At 41.4% G+C, this 19441-nt stretch overlaps 1 protein-coding gene across 2 annotated transcripts in view; it reads right to left on the bottom strand.

Annotated features, from left to right (window-relative positions):
• Positions 1 to 19155, bottom strand: part of Ccdc80 (coiled-coil domain containing 80) — a 35713-nt gene extending 16558 nt beyond the window's left edge. Inside the window, exons 1-4 of one of the 2 annotated variants that reach the window (XM_058572882.1) lie at positions 19037 to 19155; positions 18721 to 18842; positions 15809 to 17712; positions 8065 to 8221 (exon numbers count right to left, since the gene is read on the bottom strand). In XM_058572882.1, the coding sequence (XP_058428865.1) occupies positions 8065 to 8221; positions 15809 to 17701 (2050 nt within the window). In that variant the 5' untranslated portion in view covers positions 17702 to 17712; positions 18721 to 18842; positions 19037 to 19155. The other variant, XM_046425191.1, reaches the window with a different exon arrangement.
• Positions 19156 to 19441: the final 286 nt, after the last annotated feature.

Below are 19441 nucleotides of genomic sequence, written 5' to 3'. Positions count from 1 at the left end.
GCTAGGTGACTCCCAGCATACGTAAGCCCAGCAAATATCAGCAGACTCACCTAGCCAACCTATAGCCAGCAGCAGATGTGTAAGCAAACCCAACCTAGCCCAATCTAGATCAGCTACACCCTTCAGATCTGTAACTAAATGAATGTTTGTTATTATTATAAAGGCTATGAGTCTTTTCTATATACCTTTATTGTGGCAACAGGTAACTGATACAGGTATTATCTAGCCCATTCAATCACATTACTGAGGATGAATGTGGAAACTAAGGAATGACAGTGGAAACTGTGGTGTACTGATCATATCTTCCTCCCTTCAAAACAGAATTTTCTAGAAATAGTCCTAATTGGATCCCTCCTTGAAAACTGTGCTCCTTAGAAGAGCTCTGCCTTTCCCCAGTCACATCCTTATCCGGGTATAACTCAAATTCAATGGTTGATGCAGTGGGTAGAAGGGTTAGATGTGAAAGCTGTCCCTCTAGCCTCAAAGTAAACAAGCCTGAAGGGCCAATGACATTGCAGCCCCAATTCACCCTCTGTCCAATATTTCATCCTTCATTCCTCATAGATATTGAGAATATACCCCCTTAACCTCATGCACACAAAACTTAGAGTCTCAAAGCTGTTTCTCAGAAAGCCCAATTTATCACAGATCCTGAAGAGTGACTTGCTCAAGCTCACATTGTTAGTTAATAATAGAGTGAAGATTAACACTCAGGTAACATGACTCACCCCAACCCAGGGCTCTTCCTACTATACCCATAGAGAACTCAAAAGCAAGATTTAAGCAAAACTTTGCTCTACTAGTGTATGGCAAAAAAACTGATTCCACAGTCTGGTTTCTCCTTCCAATCAAAATGTTTCCTGAAATATTTCCATCAAACATTAGAAATAAAACATTTTGCACTCTGAGTCTACTAAAGTATCTACATGTTGTGCCAAGTAAGAGAATCTGCCAGAGAAAAACAATGAAAGCTTCAACTGACATTGGATCCAACTAGGATGGGGCAACTCAAAAGCGGGACAGAATCTATTCCAGGTCACTTTGGAGGAAGGTGCATATGAGGCCAGCTCCTGTCTCCTGCTGCCTGTTCGGGTCGCAGGTCTCTGTCATGTTCTGCATTTTGTATAAATCAGGGATAGGAAAACAAGAGGCTCTTTTCCATCTGGAAAAGGAACATAGACTTGGCAACTTCTTGTGAAGTTTATTCAAATTCTGCCTAAGTGCTCTAGTTCCTGTTAGGTGTTAGAGGACTTAGAAGCAAAAATTCTCTAGGAAATGTCTTATAAAGTGTCCACATGCTTTCAATCCAGCTAGAATTATTCGCAGATCCAAGCATATTTAGTAGGATTTGGATTTGAGATCATTGAGGAGAACGGTGAGCAGGGAGGGTGAACTCTGTCATGTGCTGGCAAGGAGTGGCAATTGAAGTCGGATGTTTCCTCTTGATTTAAGAGCCTCAACCCCAAAGGATAGTGGAAAAATTCAGGTGGTAGTGAATTTCTTCATGTATTTTCTCTTCCATGACTGATTACAGACAGAAATGACACTGTAGAAAATTTAGGTTCAATTATAAGCTATTGAACAAGTGGGCATCAGATATTATGTTCAGAGCTTCTACCTGGGACTGCTTCTTCTCTGTGATATCCATGGTTTCTCCTCCCTCACCCTGTTTTCCCTAAGTTCAAGCCATTCCCCCAGTGCCTAGACCAAGTCAGCTCCTTCTTTTGCCTTATTAGTGCCATATTTCACCTGGCAGTTTTTCAAAGTGTGATCCACTGTCTTCACCACAACCATCTGGAGAACTTGTTAAAATCACAATACTTGGAATTCAGACCAAATGAATTAGAATCATTAGTAGAGAGACCCAAGAATCTGCATTTCAATAAGGTTCCTGACTGACTGCAATGTACTCTGAGGACAGAGTTACTGTCTCACAGGATAAAAATCCAAATTATTGTTATAGCACAAAAGGCCATTAGTCCTATGAACTCAACCAGTATTAACTAACTTATCTATTAACTCTTCCTTCCTTTGTATCTTGGGTTCCAGCTCTCAATTTGCATTACTAGTATCATGTCCTCTCTTCCTGGGATGCAAGCCTAACCCTTGTCCACATGGCAGACCTAATTACCTGCACAACTTCTCTGTACCTTCCCTGTGCACTTTCAACATTTTTACAATCTTTTGTAATAACGCTTATCACCGAGCATGGGCAACAAACTGTTTATATGTCTATCTTCCTTCTAGATATGAACAACTTGACAATAGGGACTTTTTGGTCATCTTTTATATTCTTTTAGCTTGACACAGTTCCTGGAATATAATAAACTTTGAGTAAATATTTGGCAATTAAGAAAACTCCCTTCTAAGAAAAATATCATATGAAAAAAAGAGGATAAAGAAGGTGCGCAACCTCAGGTCTGTGTCGAAAACCCACCACAGAACCCATACGTTTTCCTTTGATCTTGTGAGCCTGCAGCACAGCTAGTCTGATTTAAGAAATTACATGCATATATATTTATCTTCTAAATTTTCATGTAGTTGATATTTTAAATAAGATATGTCTGTAAGAAATTTAAAATGTAACTAACATATTGAATAAGTCAATGGGGACAAAAAAACTCTTGGTTGTGCTCTGGATAAATCTAGAGGCAGACTCCAGCCACTTACTTGCTTTTTAAAAAATCTATTTATGCACTTATATTGGTTCATTATAATTATACATAATATTAGGATTAATTATACCATATTCATACACATAATATAATTTCATCAAGCTTAAATGGTTTTAATCTCAAGACTATTTCCAAGATGTCTGAGCAGTCTGTAGAATGATATTTTATTTAAAACAAACTTGTCCTTTAGCTACAGAATTTACTTCCTTTTGATTGAAAACATATAAATTTAAATGGCAGTTGATTTGCTTGCTGTGCTCTATGAGTGGGTCATTTTTCCACCTATATCCACTGTGGGATGAATAAATACGTAGAATTGATAGGTGGGATTAACCTGTCCATTCCTGATCAAGCTACTTTTACTTGGTCTCCAGAAAGAGCAACTTCTCCTCTCAATGAAAAACTTATCCTCCTACCCAGGAGTTTTTCTGTCTTGCAGTCTAACTCCACTAAAACCTGAAGAGTTATTTAAAATTTATTTGAAAAATATAATCAGAAATCTTTAGAGTTTTCACATGATGTGCCAAATAAAGCTTGAATCCTTTGTCCTGGTATTTGAAATCTGCTGAGATTGGATGCCAAACCACATTTCTAGTTCTTGGTTCTTCTCCCCTCCTACATCTAACATTATGCTCTAGATCAAACCTAGGTACAAATCAGAGTCACCTGAACAACATTTCAAAGATATAGATGCCTGGGCCCCATCCCTAAACTAAAAAAAATGGGCAAAGACAGGAGGAGGAGGAGGAGGAGGAGGAGGAGGAGGAGGACGACGACGACAAATGCTTCTTAAACACATGAAACAATTTGCAAACATACTCATAAAAAGAAAATTCAAACTCTTTCCTCAACTGATACAATTTTCCACATAGCACATTGCTCAAAATATCCAAAAATTTGAACACACACTTAATTGGAGTGGTTTGGGAAATAGGTGCTCCTATGCATTGCTGGTGGGACTGCAAAATAATACTACTTGTATGGAGAAAAATCTAGAAGTACCACCAAAACTAGATATAACTGCTGTTTGGTTCAATAATTCTATTTCTTAGATTCTATTATAAAAATACATCAATAGTGGCTGGGGTTGTGGCTCAGTAGTAGAGCGCTTGCTTAGCACATGTGAGGCCCCTGGTTACTTACCTGTATTTGAATAAAGAAGCACTAAATGAATAAACAAGGAATCACAAATATGATTCCCTATAGGGGGCAGTAAATAACAGGGCAAAGGGATCAGGAGTAGATTTAAGACTTGTCTGTATATACCTTGTCTGTGTATACCTTTTTTTTTGGATGGAGGGGATTGAATTCAGGGGATCTTTATCACTGAATTTAACCACCCCCTCCCTCCCCATTTTTATCAATAAAGAGTTACATGCCCAGTCCTTTCTATTTTTTGAGACAGGGTCTAAGTTACTTAGGGACTTGCTGAGGCTAGCTTCAAACTTAATATCCTCCTGCCTCAGCTTCCTGAGTCACTGGAATTACAAGTGTGTGCCTCTACATCTGGCTTGTATATACCTTTCATATATTTTTGACTTTGGAATCCAGAAAATGTATCGTTTTTTTAAAAAAGTTAAGCAAAAAGCAAAAATACCCTGATAGAATCATCATCTATTCAAAAGACCTATACATTTTTCAAGGTTCCTGCATTAAATCAACCCACTGTTCAAAATTCTCTGACATTTGTAAAATCTTCTCTGATGACTGCAATCAAAGACCTGCACCCTCCAGCACAGTCTTCAAACACTTGTTTTGTGTGTTTGACTTAGGCACTTCAGAGGCAGAAAGGGCCCTGGTCTGGGTTCAAAACAGATAACTGAACAGGTTAGGAGAAAGGCTTTCAACCCTGGGGCCCAGAGTGATTGATAATCAAAGACTGAATAAACACAATGGCAGACACCAGCCTGTGTATGGAAATCTGAGCACGCATCAGCCTTTCCTCCCACCTCAGGGTGATGGGGCTAAAGAAGGCAGCTGCCAGGCTCTGTCATCACTGATGAAAGGTGGAGTTGAGGCCAAGCATCAGTCTTTCAGGACTTCCTCAGAGGGAAAGCAGTATTTGTGGATTGTTGTGAATCCTGCTAACTATGAAGCTGCTCCATAAAGAATAATTCTTTCCAACAGGATCAAAGACAAAAGGGTATTTTAGTCTGAAATGCATTCTACCATTCTTATTTATAATTTTTAAAAAATTTATCTACAAATTCCTTGCTCATATAAGTAAGGAATCAATACTTCAGCCCTTCTTGTTATATTCCACCCCCATCAACTTTCCACCTCATTTTTTTTTTATCAATTACCCTCAAACTCTCCTTTCTTCAGAAGAAGCTATCAAAAATTTCCTTTTTCCTGCAAAATGTCTTGTATTACAATCTTTAAAATTTGGTGATTAAATACCAATGTCCAAATATTTTTTTTCTCTATATTTTGCTAGGGGAACAAAAATAAAATAAAACCCCTACTTGCTGTATCCCTGCTGCCCACTTAAATTCTTCAATAAAGTACTTTTAACTAGCACCTTTTTTCTATCTGTAGTTTGTTTATGATCCACCCATGTAGCATACACTCTGATATTCTTACCCTAGACTGACATTTTAAATACCACTAATGATAAAGAATACCTTTATGTGTTAGGCCATTTTAAGCTCTCATATATACTCCATGCTGGTAAAACCAGATGGGCATTGGAATTTGATAAAGCATAAATAGCTTTCTTTAGAGGAAAGCTTGAAATCTTAAGGTAAGTTTCCTGACGTTTGTAGGTCCAGTATAGATAGTACGATTACATTTGGCAAGACAGACCAGCTGGTGAGTACAGCCTACACTGCAATTGGATGTAGGCGTCTGCTTAAAAGGCTCAGTAAAAGTATGGAAAAGTAGGGAGTGCTTGATTTATTTTCAAGGAGAAGTAAGGCCACTGGATAGATTTCCAGCTAAAAGTCGGACAAGGCTGGGGTTCGGTTCACAGAGACCAGGGCTCATGCCAGTTCTTATTTTCCCATGGCTGACTCCCAGTCTTGGCTGAAAGTGCTGCTGACTTTCCCATAAGGGTAACCTGGGACACAACATGAGGAGAGAAAGGCCTTCCAGGAATTAGATGAAGAACAAAATAAAGCCCCTGCCCACTCCAGATCAGGTCCAGGCTGCCATTTAGTGAGGCAAATACCCAAGTCACAACACCTGCATTCCAATAAGTCAGAAAAGAAAACCTTAGCCCTCCTGCAATTTGTATTCAATCCAGATGTCTAGAAAACGGCAGGATTATGCTAAAAATTTGCCAAGGCAGCACCAGGTGCTTATATAAAGACCATACAGCTGCTGAAGTGGAAGATATAATTACTTTTCCAAACTCTGAAATAAGGGATGGGAACACTGTCACAGACTTGGTGGGTAGCACATTTGACACTGGGAACACCTGGTTGGAGAAAGGCTTTCATCAGCAGCCAGCACCAGGCTCTGTACTGGATGGAATACTGACTTCCTCTCTAGACATCTGGAGTATAACTAAGTCCACTGGCTCATGCTACTTTGTGAACTCCAGGAAACAAATGGTTGAATCCCTGTTAGCCACTAAATATGTAGCTTTACAGTATTAGTCTCTTGGGCTTCACTTTTATCACCAAGAGTACTAATGATGTCTGACCCTAAAGAGAAGTTGTGAGGATTCATGTGTCAACACTCTATAATTAGTAGTAAGCAATTACAATTATTTTGCAATTATAGGTGCATCCGTGACAACTGTGACTTCTCACTAGTCTCTAGCTAACTGACAGATCAATGGTGGTGATGATGATGACCACATCATGGTGATTATTACTGGACAGGTTTTGTGTACATTATCCTATTTAGTACTCACCATAGCCTGGAAGTAGATATGATTGTCTTCTTAGCTAAGACAAGAAGTAACTTGCCAGAGGTCACACAACAAATAAGTTGTAACTCTGAATTTGATTTTGTTTGCCTTTAGAACTCCTTCTTTTGCATCTTTTGTTTTTATGATAATTGTTGTTACTGTTGTTTTGATTAAGGCCAGTCTTTTTTAATTCTCATTTTGGTTTCTCTTCTGAAACATATGCACTGAACAGGGATAAATATCCACAAATCACTAAGGCACCATGATTTATTATGGGACATTGGAAAAGATGCTATTTATTCTTGAGTCATCTCTGGGGAAGTTAGGTAATGAAAGTAGAGAATTAATAATTGAAAATTAATGCCTATATAAGTTCTAGAGATCCACTGTACAAGATTATGCCTGTAGAGAACAATACAATATTTTGAACTTAAAAGCTTGTCAAGGGAGTAGATATGTGAAGTGTTCTTACCACAATAAAAATATGTAATTTTGAAAACTAGACCATAATCAAATCAAATTGGAATTATCTTGACATAATTATAACTGACATGTCCATTTGTACTAAGATCACATGTCAGAATAATCTGTGAGATAATGTGTTATATGTACTAAATTTAAATGTTAATAGGGAAAATATTTTTATATATCAGATGACATATTTTATGAAAACTATGCAGAATATGTAAGTGAGTAGTATGAAGGATTATGTAATATGAGGATTTCCATTATAGTCAAACAACAATAATAGCAAAAGTAGAAAATAAATGTAAAAAACAGTCTTTTTAAAAAAAGTTTTAGAGATACAGTAATTGTTAGAGAAATTGGGTGGGTTAGAGTTTGAACTTCTGGCTGTGAGGCTTACCTAATCATAGTCAGTCTTGCAACATCCCCATGAGAACTGCAGAGAGTTAGTTCTGAGCTGCCCAAAGCTGAGCTGTACACCTCCCAAGTCTCACATGTATCATTAATATGAAAAATTGTGAAAACTCTAAATTCAGCCAAATTCTTCTGGTCTCCAAAAGGACTTGGGCACAGTTCAGTCCATATTTTTGGTGACTTTTCATTTAGCTTAATAGCTTCTCTCGACTCTGGTTAATTCCATCCTCAGGCTTGCCAGAGTCAAGTACTTCCAGGGGTCTGGCAGGTCCCCATCTGTGATGAGTCACCCACAGCATAAAGCTTGCAGGCAGATCAGATCAGATGGTGCTGCTCATGGGCAAGAAGTCTCAGAATGCAGGGGATGGGGCTGAGTATCTCTCTATCCTCTCCACACTGCACTGCTTTTCTCATTTTCCTCCACCTTACTGACAGTCAGAGAATGATAGAGTGCTTGCATGTTTTTCATTTTAAAGCACTGAAAACTTACACCAGACCCTCCTGGAAGGGCTATGTGGACAGACCTGTTACCATAATCAAAGGGCCCTCCAGACATCTAAATGTTCATTTTGATCCCCGAGGACCTCTCCCACAATGTTTGTCCCACCTTAAATACAAGAAAAACGATTATACAATGAAAATGTTTAAGACAACCTAGCTGGAAATGGTCAATTTTCATGGTGCTGTTGTTGATGGGGCCGAAGATGGTAATGACGGAGATCTTCCTGGTGGCCATCTTGCAGAAACTCTCCAGGTATTCATCACGCTGCTGCACATACATGTTGTTCTCAGCCTTGGGAGCAGTGATCAGCTGGAGGTGGGTGAGGAGAAGTACACAGTAATTTATAGTGTCAGGCTCAAACTGCGGCAAAATCTTTAGAGACGATTTGGAATAGCTGGCAGATAATAACTAACACCAAAACTACAGACTATTGTGTTGGACACTTAGCATAATTAAAGCCAAAGGAGGCCACTGAGTAGGGCTCTCTCTCTCTCTCTTTTTTCTATTTTTTAATGACTCCAGACAGCTTAGAGTTTTCTACACACTTCAGTTAGTTTCTTTCATTACTCTTTGTGCCTCTGTTTTCTCATTTGTGAACTCTGCACAGAAATACTTATTTTGCAAGGCTGTTGGATAATACGTAAAACATTTGGCATGCAATACTTGTTCGACCGGTGTTATCTCCCTTCCCTTATTTTGATCCTTATTATCCTAATTGGCTAATCAGACATGGGTTATTTCAGTGTTTATGTGTTTTCACATTCCACAGAAATGAGAGAGTTTGATAGCCAGGCCTTTCTATGGTTTAAAATTTTTTATTAGGCAACCTTGTAGAATGTTTTGATGATGATCTTTTGGCCTACATTTTGTCACAGACATCATATTTATTGTCACCTTTTGCCTGCACAGAACTCATGGTGAATTTCTTTTGATATTGGAGTTCCCCAATAGCAGGGCTTTAACTCTTTTAATTTAGCCCTCCCTACCATTGAGAACTGGGAATTTTTTTTTCACCTAGCCCCCTTTCATTCCCTCTTTGTGGTCCCTGCCTTCTTTAGGGAGAAAATTAGAAAGAAAGAGCCATCAAAAGAGACACTATAGTCACCAGCAATCTGAGAAACTGTACTTCATTATTTTGGTTCAAATGAGGATACCTCTATTTTTTTTAAAGGTCCTCTTGAACTCTCTAAGAAAGTCTCAATGTTTTTATCTAACTTAACATAAAAGCTTCTCTACTTCCTTATTTTAATTGCCTTCTCTGAGCATTCTCCAGTTTTACCAGGTTTTCCTGAGCAGAAACCAGAACCATTTTCCACACTCCCTCAATGGGCAGGCATGATGCTGTTCCCCTGGAGGGGAAAGGATGTGAAATTTTATTCTGATGATGACCAAGTCCTTGTGGATCTTCTTGACCCCAAATAGCTCATCAGGCTAATATCTGCAGTGAACACCATTTATTCACTCTTTGTTGACTCATCACCTAGCTCAGAGGTAAGCCTCAATAATTTTATTTCTGTAAACAATTTCTTGCATTTGACCACATTCAAATTTATCACCCACTTTTCTATTTACCCACCTAACCTTACAAACTATTTCTGAAGTTTGTGGCTATTTGCTTTGCATTTTTCCCAGGAGAAGTCACTATGTTGTTAACCTCTCCAAATATTTTATCAAAAGTGGTCAATAAACTTGGTCCCAACTTGATCTTGCTGTTTAGTTTTCTCTGTCAGATGTGTTTATTGCTGTCTGCAAGCTTTCTCTGGTATGAGTTCTTTATGCCTGACAAAAATATTCTCGATCAAGGAAATTAAAATGTGTTTAATGGCCTTTGAGTGGAACATTAACAAAGGTTTCCTGGGATGAAGTTTTTTGACTTTTTTCTTTCTCAGATTGTTATTTATTTTACATTGACATGATGATGTTCATGTTTGATTTTGTGATTATATGCCTGTTCAGATGGACATGATAGCTAAGAAATATTTGTCTTAGGAAGGTAATATCCCAAGGGGAAAAAATAATAAAATTTTCTCCAAATTATTCATTAATTCACACTCAGCCAAAAAGAAAAGAAAACAAACAAACAACAACAACAAAAGGATTTAGGGTAGCTCTAAAAAGATGTGGTGCTGGTATTTTTGGTTGGTTGGTTTTTAATTAACTACGTGAGATTTGAGATGACAGCCTAAAGATTGGAGTTCTATTTTAACTTGACATATTTCAAGTTTTCCTTTCTGCCTCATTGCCCATTCAATACACTATTTTGAAGTGAAGAGAATGAATGGTTAAGTAAAAACATCAAACAATGAATTCAAAGGTAAGAGAAAGAGATTTCTGTTAATGATTTTGGATCCCCTATCCTTAACTTGATAAGCCCATACTTAGAATATGTTAGAGGAGTTTCTAAGCACAGCTGCCCAGATGCTAGGTGACTGATGATTACTTGCCTTTTTAACTTCAAATCCACATACAGACTTCATTTTATTTTCTCAAACTTCACCATGGATCCTTGTAACCCACAGACAGACCTTGAGATGACAGGAGTTTAAGAGTTCTTGAAGCCTCCTCTAGTCCTCTCCTACCACTGGGTGTGTATAATTAAGAATTTCAGATGATATGTAATCATAGAGAACCTCCTCCTCCCCTGTGTTAACAGCTTCTCCCACAGCGCTCTGCACACAGTAGCGTCAAGCCTTAGATATCCAGTGGGAATCTCAAATACATAGAACTCCCTGAGGCTTATTTGTATCTCAAACCTTTGCTCAAACATGCTTTCACCTTCCTGTGAGGTGACATTCATTTTGCATGACTCAATTTCTGGTTTCCAGCCCTCCAGGATTTGGCCCTGGACTCTGTCTTGTTAATCCTCCTCCAATTGCTCCCTGACATGACCTTTTTCCCCTCCAGAGACAGACCAGTCTAAACTAAGAAACGAAAGGAGCCTTGGGCAGAGTGGCGCAGAGAAAGTGCAATAAAAGTTGGAGGGCTGGTGTTTTTATCCTGGTTCAATACGCCCCATCCCCACCGCAAGTTGCCTGTAGCCTCAACAAGGCCACTTAATCTTATAAACCTCAGCTTTGTCATCTTTATAATGGAACAACATCTGTGCCAACCTCATAAGTTGTAAAAATTGGGCAATATAGGCTTGTCTATGGCCTCTCATATTCACCCACATTCCTTCCTCTCTTTGCCCCTTGTCACCTCTCCCACCATGTAGGCCTACCCCCAGTACCTTATCTCAGTCACTTTCTCCTCATAATTACTCTTCTGGTTGTCTGTACAGTTCTCATGGAATTTTTTCCACTTCTTTTATTTACTATTATCTTCTATGTTGATATTAAGTTCCTCAGGTGCTGAACCTCAGACCTGTTCCTGTCCTTCAGATGGAGAAGTAAACACTGGCCCATGTTCCTCAGGCTACAGAGATGACTCCAGTTAGAGAAGGGAGGGACTCAGGAACACAGGGGTTCCTGGTTATGAATATCTAGATGCTGCCCACAAACCAATTGGAAAGACCTTCTTCCTTACATTTAATGTGCTCCTCCAACTTGCCCAGGGCAAATAGAGACAGATCATCTGACACATTTCAAGGACTTTCCCCCTATGTATTAACATCTCCATTACATTCATTTTCTAGTTTGGCAGTATTTCAAACAGTATTTGTAATGAAAACCATTTCCAGTCTCTCCTTCCTAAAAAGAGCATCCTAGAACTCCTCAGTAAACATTTTTATCTGTCACTTGGCCTCTTTCCTGTTTGGTAGCAATAAATCAGGGCATATATCATGAATTCAAAATTGTGATGTGGTTCTTATTCATGTTTCCGTTCCAACTGGTAATGTTGGCTCCAAGAGCCTTGGGCGAGAAGGAAGCTTGTTTGTGTATGTAAAGGCAACAAACAGGAATGGGAAGATGCCAGGGGAAGATATTTTAAGTCTCAGAATATTCTAAATATCGTTAGACTCGAAACACTAAAGTTTTACAGGATTATGAAAAATAACTTGTAAGCTAGTAGTCTCTTTTAAAGCAGAGCCTTAAATTCTTTTCTAATATTAAACTAAATAAGCAGGTTGTCATTCCAATATTTGGATCTCTGAAGTAGGGTTGAAAATATTAACTCACTTGAGTTACAGGAGACTCGGTTGCCAAAGAAAGCTTAAGTTTGCATTTGAATTTATGCAGTTCAGCATATTGAGGCCCTTTGTTTAACTGATAAGTATGTAGATCTCAGAGTATTCAATGATGGCTTGTCAGCTGTCCTCTATCTAAGTCCACTGTCTTAGTGATAAACAGTTAACCTACACTCTCACTATAATTGATCCCAAACAGTCTGAAGGATTAGATCAACTAGAATTCTACTGTTCTTGATTGACTGCTGGAAAGCCAGTGGTGAGATACAGAGAAGTATCTGGGTATTAAGGACAGAAACTCTGCATTTGTGCTTGGCACAAAATGCAACCATTTCTACACCTTACCACTTATCTGGGTAACTCAAGTGTCAAAATTAAGCTTTAAATGTTCATATTTATTAGCAAACAGCATCATTCTTTGGTTTCCCCTTCTATCTGCTATGAGAAGCTCAAACTGAATGGGCATGATTGGAGCTTGAACTTTAAAATCAAGCAAATATAATTTGGGCTTTGCTACACATTCGCTATCCACCTTGGGTAACCTCTCAACCTCTCTCAGCTTCTATATTCCTATCTATAAAATGGGACTGATACATAGTTCCTCATGGGATTGCTAGGAGAATTAAACTACACAGAATTAAATTACAAAGCATCCCGCAGGACACACCCTTCTCTGCTGACAGACTGAGAAGCAGAAGGTTTGAAGGGCTAACTTATGGCCTAAGCATGGGACTTCTGGCTCCACCCGCAATGCCCTTAAAGGCCTCTGGGATGCCATTGCCCAACCATGACCTACACTGTCACTACCAGTGTTTTTCTAAGTAATTAGTAAGGAAGAGTTACGTGGTGTTTTCACATCTGAAGAATGGTATAAAAGAATACAAAGCACTAGGTTTTCACAATAAATTATAGTTAGGTATCAAATTACTGAAAAGTGGAAAAGATGAGGGGAGAGGCCTGAGCTATTTCTTGGAATGCAGACCTGCTTTCTGTTTGAGCACACTAGGTTAAGTTGAGGCCAGTTAGACATAAATGTTCTCAGCTGTATTTGAACTGCTTGAGAGTGCTAAGCCTTAATGAATATTAATTGAATCACCAAGCTTCCTGAATAACATCAGCAGAGTTTGGTGGAAAAAATGAGTGGAAAAAGGATTAATGGTACTATTAATGATGTTTCATCCAGAAACACTGGTCTCCTCCCTGTCTGGTGAAACTCTTCTTCTTCTTCTTCTTCTTTTTTTATCATGTTAATTTCATCTGGCCTTTTCTAATTCACTCTTACTTCATACATCATTAGCCTTTCAAAAAGTACATTTGTGATATGATTATCAGCTAAGCATACACAGAGTTGAAAGACTAAAATGCCTCCTGTTGGTATTTTCTTTCTAATAACAAATCGGATTCTCTTGCTAGTTCCAAAGAGCCAGTGCTGCCAGGAGCAATTCCAGCTGGTTTCTGTTCTGCCTCACATGACATCAGCAGAAGCTGTCCTTTGAGTTTAATTTGCTAGAAATTTATGACCAAGGATACTGTTAAAAGCAGAAAATACCCAGCTGGGCTTTCAGATCTCTGACTGAGGGAGTGAAGGAAAGGAGGGAGAAATCAAGAGCATGACTAGGATCAGGAATACAGTATGAAAACCCCTTTCTTTTGACTCACAACCTAGAGGCAATGGAAGTATTTGCCAGATGGGTGCACAATAACAATCCTGACATTTTACCCATGATTACTTTTTGTTGGTTAAAACCTGACTATGAGAACACTTTGCCTCCTTGTTGGCTCAATGGACAGAGTTGGGTGATGTGCTTTATGGGCTGGACAAAGTCCCAGGTACTCGGGAGGAGACCATGGAGCACACCACTAATACTTTCCCACGGTCCAGGGAGCAGCTTGCCCCCATGGTCCCCTAATAAACATCCAAGTACCAGATAGAGTTCTACTCTGAAGTCAGTGATTCTAACTGAAAAATTCCCATTTGAGTTTATATAGACTCTGGGATTATTCAAGCACGTGTTAAACTCTCTAACAGATAGTCTATTGTCTAATAACCTACATTTGTTTGTCACTGTAAAGCTCTGTTTAAAAAATGTAGTAACATAAAAAGTACATAATAAGACATAAACACATCCACAGCCAGCCCGCTACCCACACCCTTTAGAATGAATCAGAGCTTAGGCTTTGTTCTAATCCATAGTTCCACTGTCAATGGAACAGGCAAGGGAATGGGGGACATGTTCTACTCAGGATAAGCACCACAAGAACTTCTGCTCTGAATAACATTTCAAATGTGGATTTAAGCTTTTTGAAACCACTTAAGATAAATGAGCATCAGAGTCCCTCTTCCCAGATCATTAATCTAAATTTAGGCCAGACTGGAAAAATTAAAAGACGCTTCTTCAAGAAACACCTTGGAAAAAGAGTGCTTATCACTTTGCAGTGTGAATGTAGTGAGTGGAGTATAGTAGAATGGGCACTATCACGATGGCATAAGATGCCTCCCTCACCAGGTATCTGAGAAAAGCATCCCTGACCCACACTACCCAACATCAGTTCATTTATCTTTTACTCTGAATTAATTGTAACGTAAACAATGGCATTAAGAAGCCCAGGGTAGAAATCTTGGGAGGAGACATGAAGAAGAGAAGGAGCCATTTTCACATTGCAGGTGAGACCTGCCCTTATTTTCAGGATGGATTTACTCCTGTAAAAGCATTCCTTTGATCTAACTGAATTCTGTTTTCATCCTCTGGATAGTAGTGACAAGTAATGGCCAAAAGACAGGGTTACTGAGATGAATCTGTGGCTCACTCCACACTAGTGACAGAATCACAGGCAAAGGAGAAGTAGGAAACTGACAGTCTCTCTTTTGCACACAAGTTCACACACCTGGGTGTACACACACACACACGCATGCGTGGGTGCACACTTTATACTTTATACAGCTTAACTTCAAATTCATCTGTACTTCATCTGTATTTCAAATTCAGATGCATCTCTAATGTACTACAGAGTGGAGCAATTAACCCAGTTCCCCACATTCCATCCCTGTTGCTCTGAGAGTCAGTCAGGCAGTGATGGAGCATGCAGCCTTTATGGGTAGAAGATTTCTGCTAGCTAGTTATAAAAGCATGGGTGAGGATCCTAACAACCAGGACCCTTATTCCCAATCAAACCCACTCTCCACACAGGCTGCCTTACCCTCCCCCCCCCCCTTGGAGACTTCCAATATTGCTACAGACCTAATTAGGGAGGAATGTTACCTATGCTCCTAGTTCCTAGGTTCTAGCAGAGAGAAATGCCTTTCTTGAGTTGTGACTAGAGTCAAAGCATTCCACTTGGGGAACTCCTTCATCCTTCTTTGAACTCCATAAAAGAGAGATGGTCCAGAAACAGGGTTTGAAAGAGAGCAGGAAGGATGGGGGGGTACTTTGAAAGAGAGCAGGAAGGATGGTGGCCTCTCCCTCTGCTGCTCCTTCCTGTTTGGAAGAAGCTGACTACAGTGCTACAGTGCTTTCCTGGATTCAAGTCTAGGGTCCTCCATCCATGGAGTCTGTATTATAGGAGTGTGTGCTGTGTGGATAGATGTTCACAGAGCATCTGAACCAAAGGGAGCTACTATTGCCTGGCTGTTCTTTCTTGCCTGAGCTTCCTGACATCCTAGGGGTTCAGTCACAGTCTGGCACTTAGCAATGTGACTTTACAAAACTAATATGACAAACATGAATGTGGCCTGCCTCAGCCCACAAAATAATGCCAAAGATGTTACTTACAAGGAGCCTTCGTTTGCCTTCGAAGGACCCCAGCAGGTCAGCCACTGACTTCTTGGGGCTCTGCGGGGGATGTTTCGAGGTGGGTTTCTGATAGCCATCCTGCTCTGTTTTACCTGCTTTCTTCTTCTTGCTCTTCTCTTTCTCCTGTTTGCTCTTTTTCTCAGTCTTCTTCATTTGCTTTTCATTCTTGAGTAACTTGTCTGGTTTCTCATTCTTCACTTTCTTTTTCTTCTCCTTCTCAGGTTTCTCAAGCTTTTCATGTTTTCTAGACTCCTTTGAGCTCTGGGAGGGAATATTTCCCACCTGCAGCTCCTCCTCCAGCTGTGAGGCAGTGGGCCGGCCGAGGTCATATTTATCCTCATACTCATTGCTAAGAATTTTGTCCTGGGTCTTCTTTTTAGGCGACTTTGTCTTGACTGTCTTGTGAGGACCTGGCACCACGTTTGGGTCCCGATGGCCATGTTCTCGCCTGTCTGTGTGGTTGTCTCGGAAACGGCCCAGGCCTGCAGCCCTCGTGCTGGGCTCTGAGATGGTGGTGGGAGGGCTGGCAGTGAAGCTCTCGAAGCTGGTGGCCTTGCTGGGCCTCCTGGTGGTCTGTAGCCTCTCCCTCTGCTGCTCCTTCCTGGGTGGAGGGTAGAGATTCTCTGAGACTGAGGAGCCCCGGGCTGTGGTCAACTCAACTGAGCCTGAGAGTCTGGGGGAGGTTGAGGAGGGGTGCACCCTGGGTGTCCAAGGCCTCTGGGTGGTTGGAAAAGCAGTGGTGGTCGTAGGTCTCGTGGCTACTGTTACCACTCGGGGTGTGGCCCGTGTGGCTGTTGTGGGTGGAGCAGGAGGAAGAGTGGTGGCCCTTGGGGTTGGAGGTGGTGGGGGAGGAGCCATCGTGGTAGTGGCCGGCTTTCTCATCACCTTCACCCGAGTGTCTCTGGTTGGGGGGACTTGTACTCTCCTTGAGTCCTCTCTCTTCTTCTCAGTGCCCAGGTTTGGCCTTCCTGCTCCTCCACCACCATTGTTCCCCTCCTCTACCACCTGGCCCTCTATACCAGAGGCTTTACACTTTTGGACAAAACCCTTCTGTCTGATCTTCTCTATCTTTCTGATGGGACCTTGGTCGATGACCTCGTACATGGCCTCCAGCCTGACTGGATAAGGGTAGCGCTCCTCCACCTGCAGTGTCTTCTTCAGGAGCACCATGCCAAACTTGCCCTTCTCTAACTTGAGGAAGCTCATCAGCTTGGGGATGAGGCTGGGGTCCAAGGGCTGCTCCAGGATCTGGCCCTCACTGGTGATCCTTCGCACCTTGCCCCCTTCCTCGCCTGCCTGGTGGAACAGCACAATCTGTTGGATGTGCCTCTCGGCCAGCTCACAGTACACGTCATCCTTCAGGAGACTCATCATAAGGCGGTAGTAGCCTTCTGAGGCATGGGGGGCCGAGATGACCCACACCCTGTTCTTCCCAGCAAAGCTGGCGAGGATGTTGGGAGAGCTGGACCCAGAGGGGAAGCGCAGCATTCTTGACCGAGCAGAGGACCCCTCATCTCGGACCATCTCACCAGGGGAGCCCCTGGCCTTGGGTCTCAGCTCAGGTTTCACAGGGGCCCCTTTGATGCCCACGGGGGCTGGTAGCACCGTCGGGCGAGCTAGTCTCAACACTGGCACACTCCTTCTTCTTTGGAGAGGCTGAAGGTTTGGTTCTTCAAGGGTAGATCTCTCTGTTCCACGAGACCTCCCTGTGTGCCTCAGAAACCGAGCTGGCCTGCTATTGACTGAGGAAAGCAAAGGCACCTTCCGCCCTCCATGGGTCCCTCTATTCATGGCAGGGAGGTGGGGTTCTGATCCACACACCAGCCACATTGCCAACAGCATGGTGAAACAGGGTCCCAGTCTTGACTTCATTGTGTCATCCACTTTGGGTTGCAGAGGGGTCATGAGACAGAAAGGGGAGGGGAGGAAAAAGAAAGAAAATCATTTAATTGCAAACAGAGCAGGTCATTATCTCTTTCTCTATCTTGGTCAAGGGGATGGGGGAGGGGTAGTTGGAGAAGAAAAAGGAGGGAGGTCAGAGAATGGAAGATAGGATGAGATTCTGTTGCTTTTAAGTCCTTGAAATTTGTCAGTGCTTAATAGAAACAGTTCCATTAAGCAGGAAATCCAACTTAGTTCCCCGGTTAGTGTGCTTGCTGTGTTTCCACTAACTGGATGCTCCAGAAAAAAAAAATGCAAACTGAACATATTAATTATGACAACATTCACAATTCCTTTCTTCAAATAAGCAACAAAGTAACAAACAAACACACCAAAAACAGAAAAGATCACACACTTACATCGTGGCTCATAGAGATGGAATGCAGAGGATTTCAAAGGAAAGCTGAAGTTTGGTCCCCAGGACAGTTTCCTAGATGAAATACTTTTCCTCCCCACCCTCTCTCGGCTTGTCGAGGGTGAACAATACAAAAGGGGTGTGCTGCCGTTCCAGCCTGCAAAGTATCACCACGGATCGCAGCCTGTCTTCCTCCTGGTCTGACTCCTTTCCTTTCTGGCTGCGTCTTTTTACCTTCTGGACAAGTGGGATGAGGAGAAAGGAGCTGTCCTTGTAAGTCTTTGTATCTCCATTTGCCCGCAGTTTCTCCTTGGTCCTGTGTGTCTGCGAGTGCCCGTCTCTTGTGGCGACACAGGACGTCCCTTAAAGTGGAGTCTTAGTGATCTCTGAATCTCACTCGATCCCTCTTTAGAGTTCCGGGATCCTTCTTATCACCCTTTCCCCCACAGTCTGGCTCAGTCCCTTTGTTTCCAGGCGTAAAAGCACTGGGATTAATATGTTTTCCAGGCTGAGGGAAAACACAGGAATGCAATGTTGAAAAGGACTCCCCCACCCCCTTTTCCTATACTTCTCTCCTCCCTTTATTTCTCCCCACCTTTTTTTCTTCTCCTCTTTTCCTTCTCCTTCTCTTTCTTCTTCCTCTTGTCTGGCTTCAGTCCCGGAAGTGTCAGGACTACCTCGGTTTCGCTCCAAACCGAACTCAAACAACAGCCGCCACTGGAAATCAAGGAAACTTCACTAAGAATTTAACAGATCAGCAAAACACGCCGCCTTTTCATTGCGGCACATCCAGAGTGGACTCAGTGAGAAGGGAGAGGGCTGTACTTCGGGCTGGGGAAAATTTTGAAACTCTACACATCATCATAAATCACTTTAGAATAGGATGACTGAGGACTTAACCCCTTCCATACCAAGTAATCAGGATGCCTTCCCAGCCCGTCTGTTCCTGTCTGTTCTCACTTTGAACTTTGGAAAAGGAAAAATCTGGCTGTTTGGTTTTCCCAGAGGCAGACACTCATTTGGGTCAGGGTGCTTGGCTGTGCACACATAGGCAGTATAGATCTATTTATAGTACCAGTGAATATTTTTATCTCTTTGTCTCTACTTCATGCTTTTAGTTTGAGGTTGGAAAAGCCCATGGAAAACATGACTAGGTTGTTTTTATATTATGCTAATTAGGAATTATATTACTGTGTTCTTGGTCCTAACTTTTCCTTGGCATGGATGGAAGCTGGTAAAAGGGTAGAAATGCAGGCAATGACTACTGTCCCCTGAGACTATGGTTGCTTGTTACACTGGGGAATGGGTATTCTGAT

Source organism: Marmota monax, unplaced genomic scaffold (assembly GCF_021218885.2).
Source record: "Marmota monax isolate L192 unplaced genomic scaffold, Marmota_monax_Labrador192_F-V1.1 WCK01_AAM20220418_F8-fsc00119, whole genome shotgun sequence".
Classification (NCBI taxonomy): Eukaryota; Metazoa; Chordata; class Mammalia; order Rodentia; family Sciuridae; genus Marmota; species Marmota monax.
The sequence above is the reverse complement of the archived record's forward strand: the minus strand, read 5'-3'. Positions and strand labels throughout refer to the sequence as shown.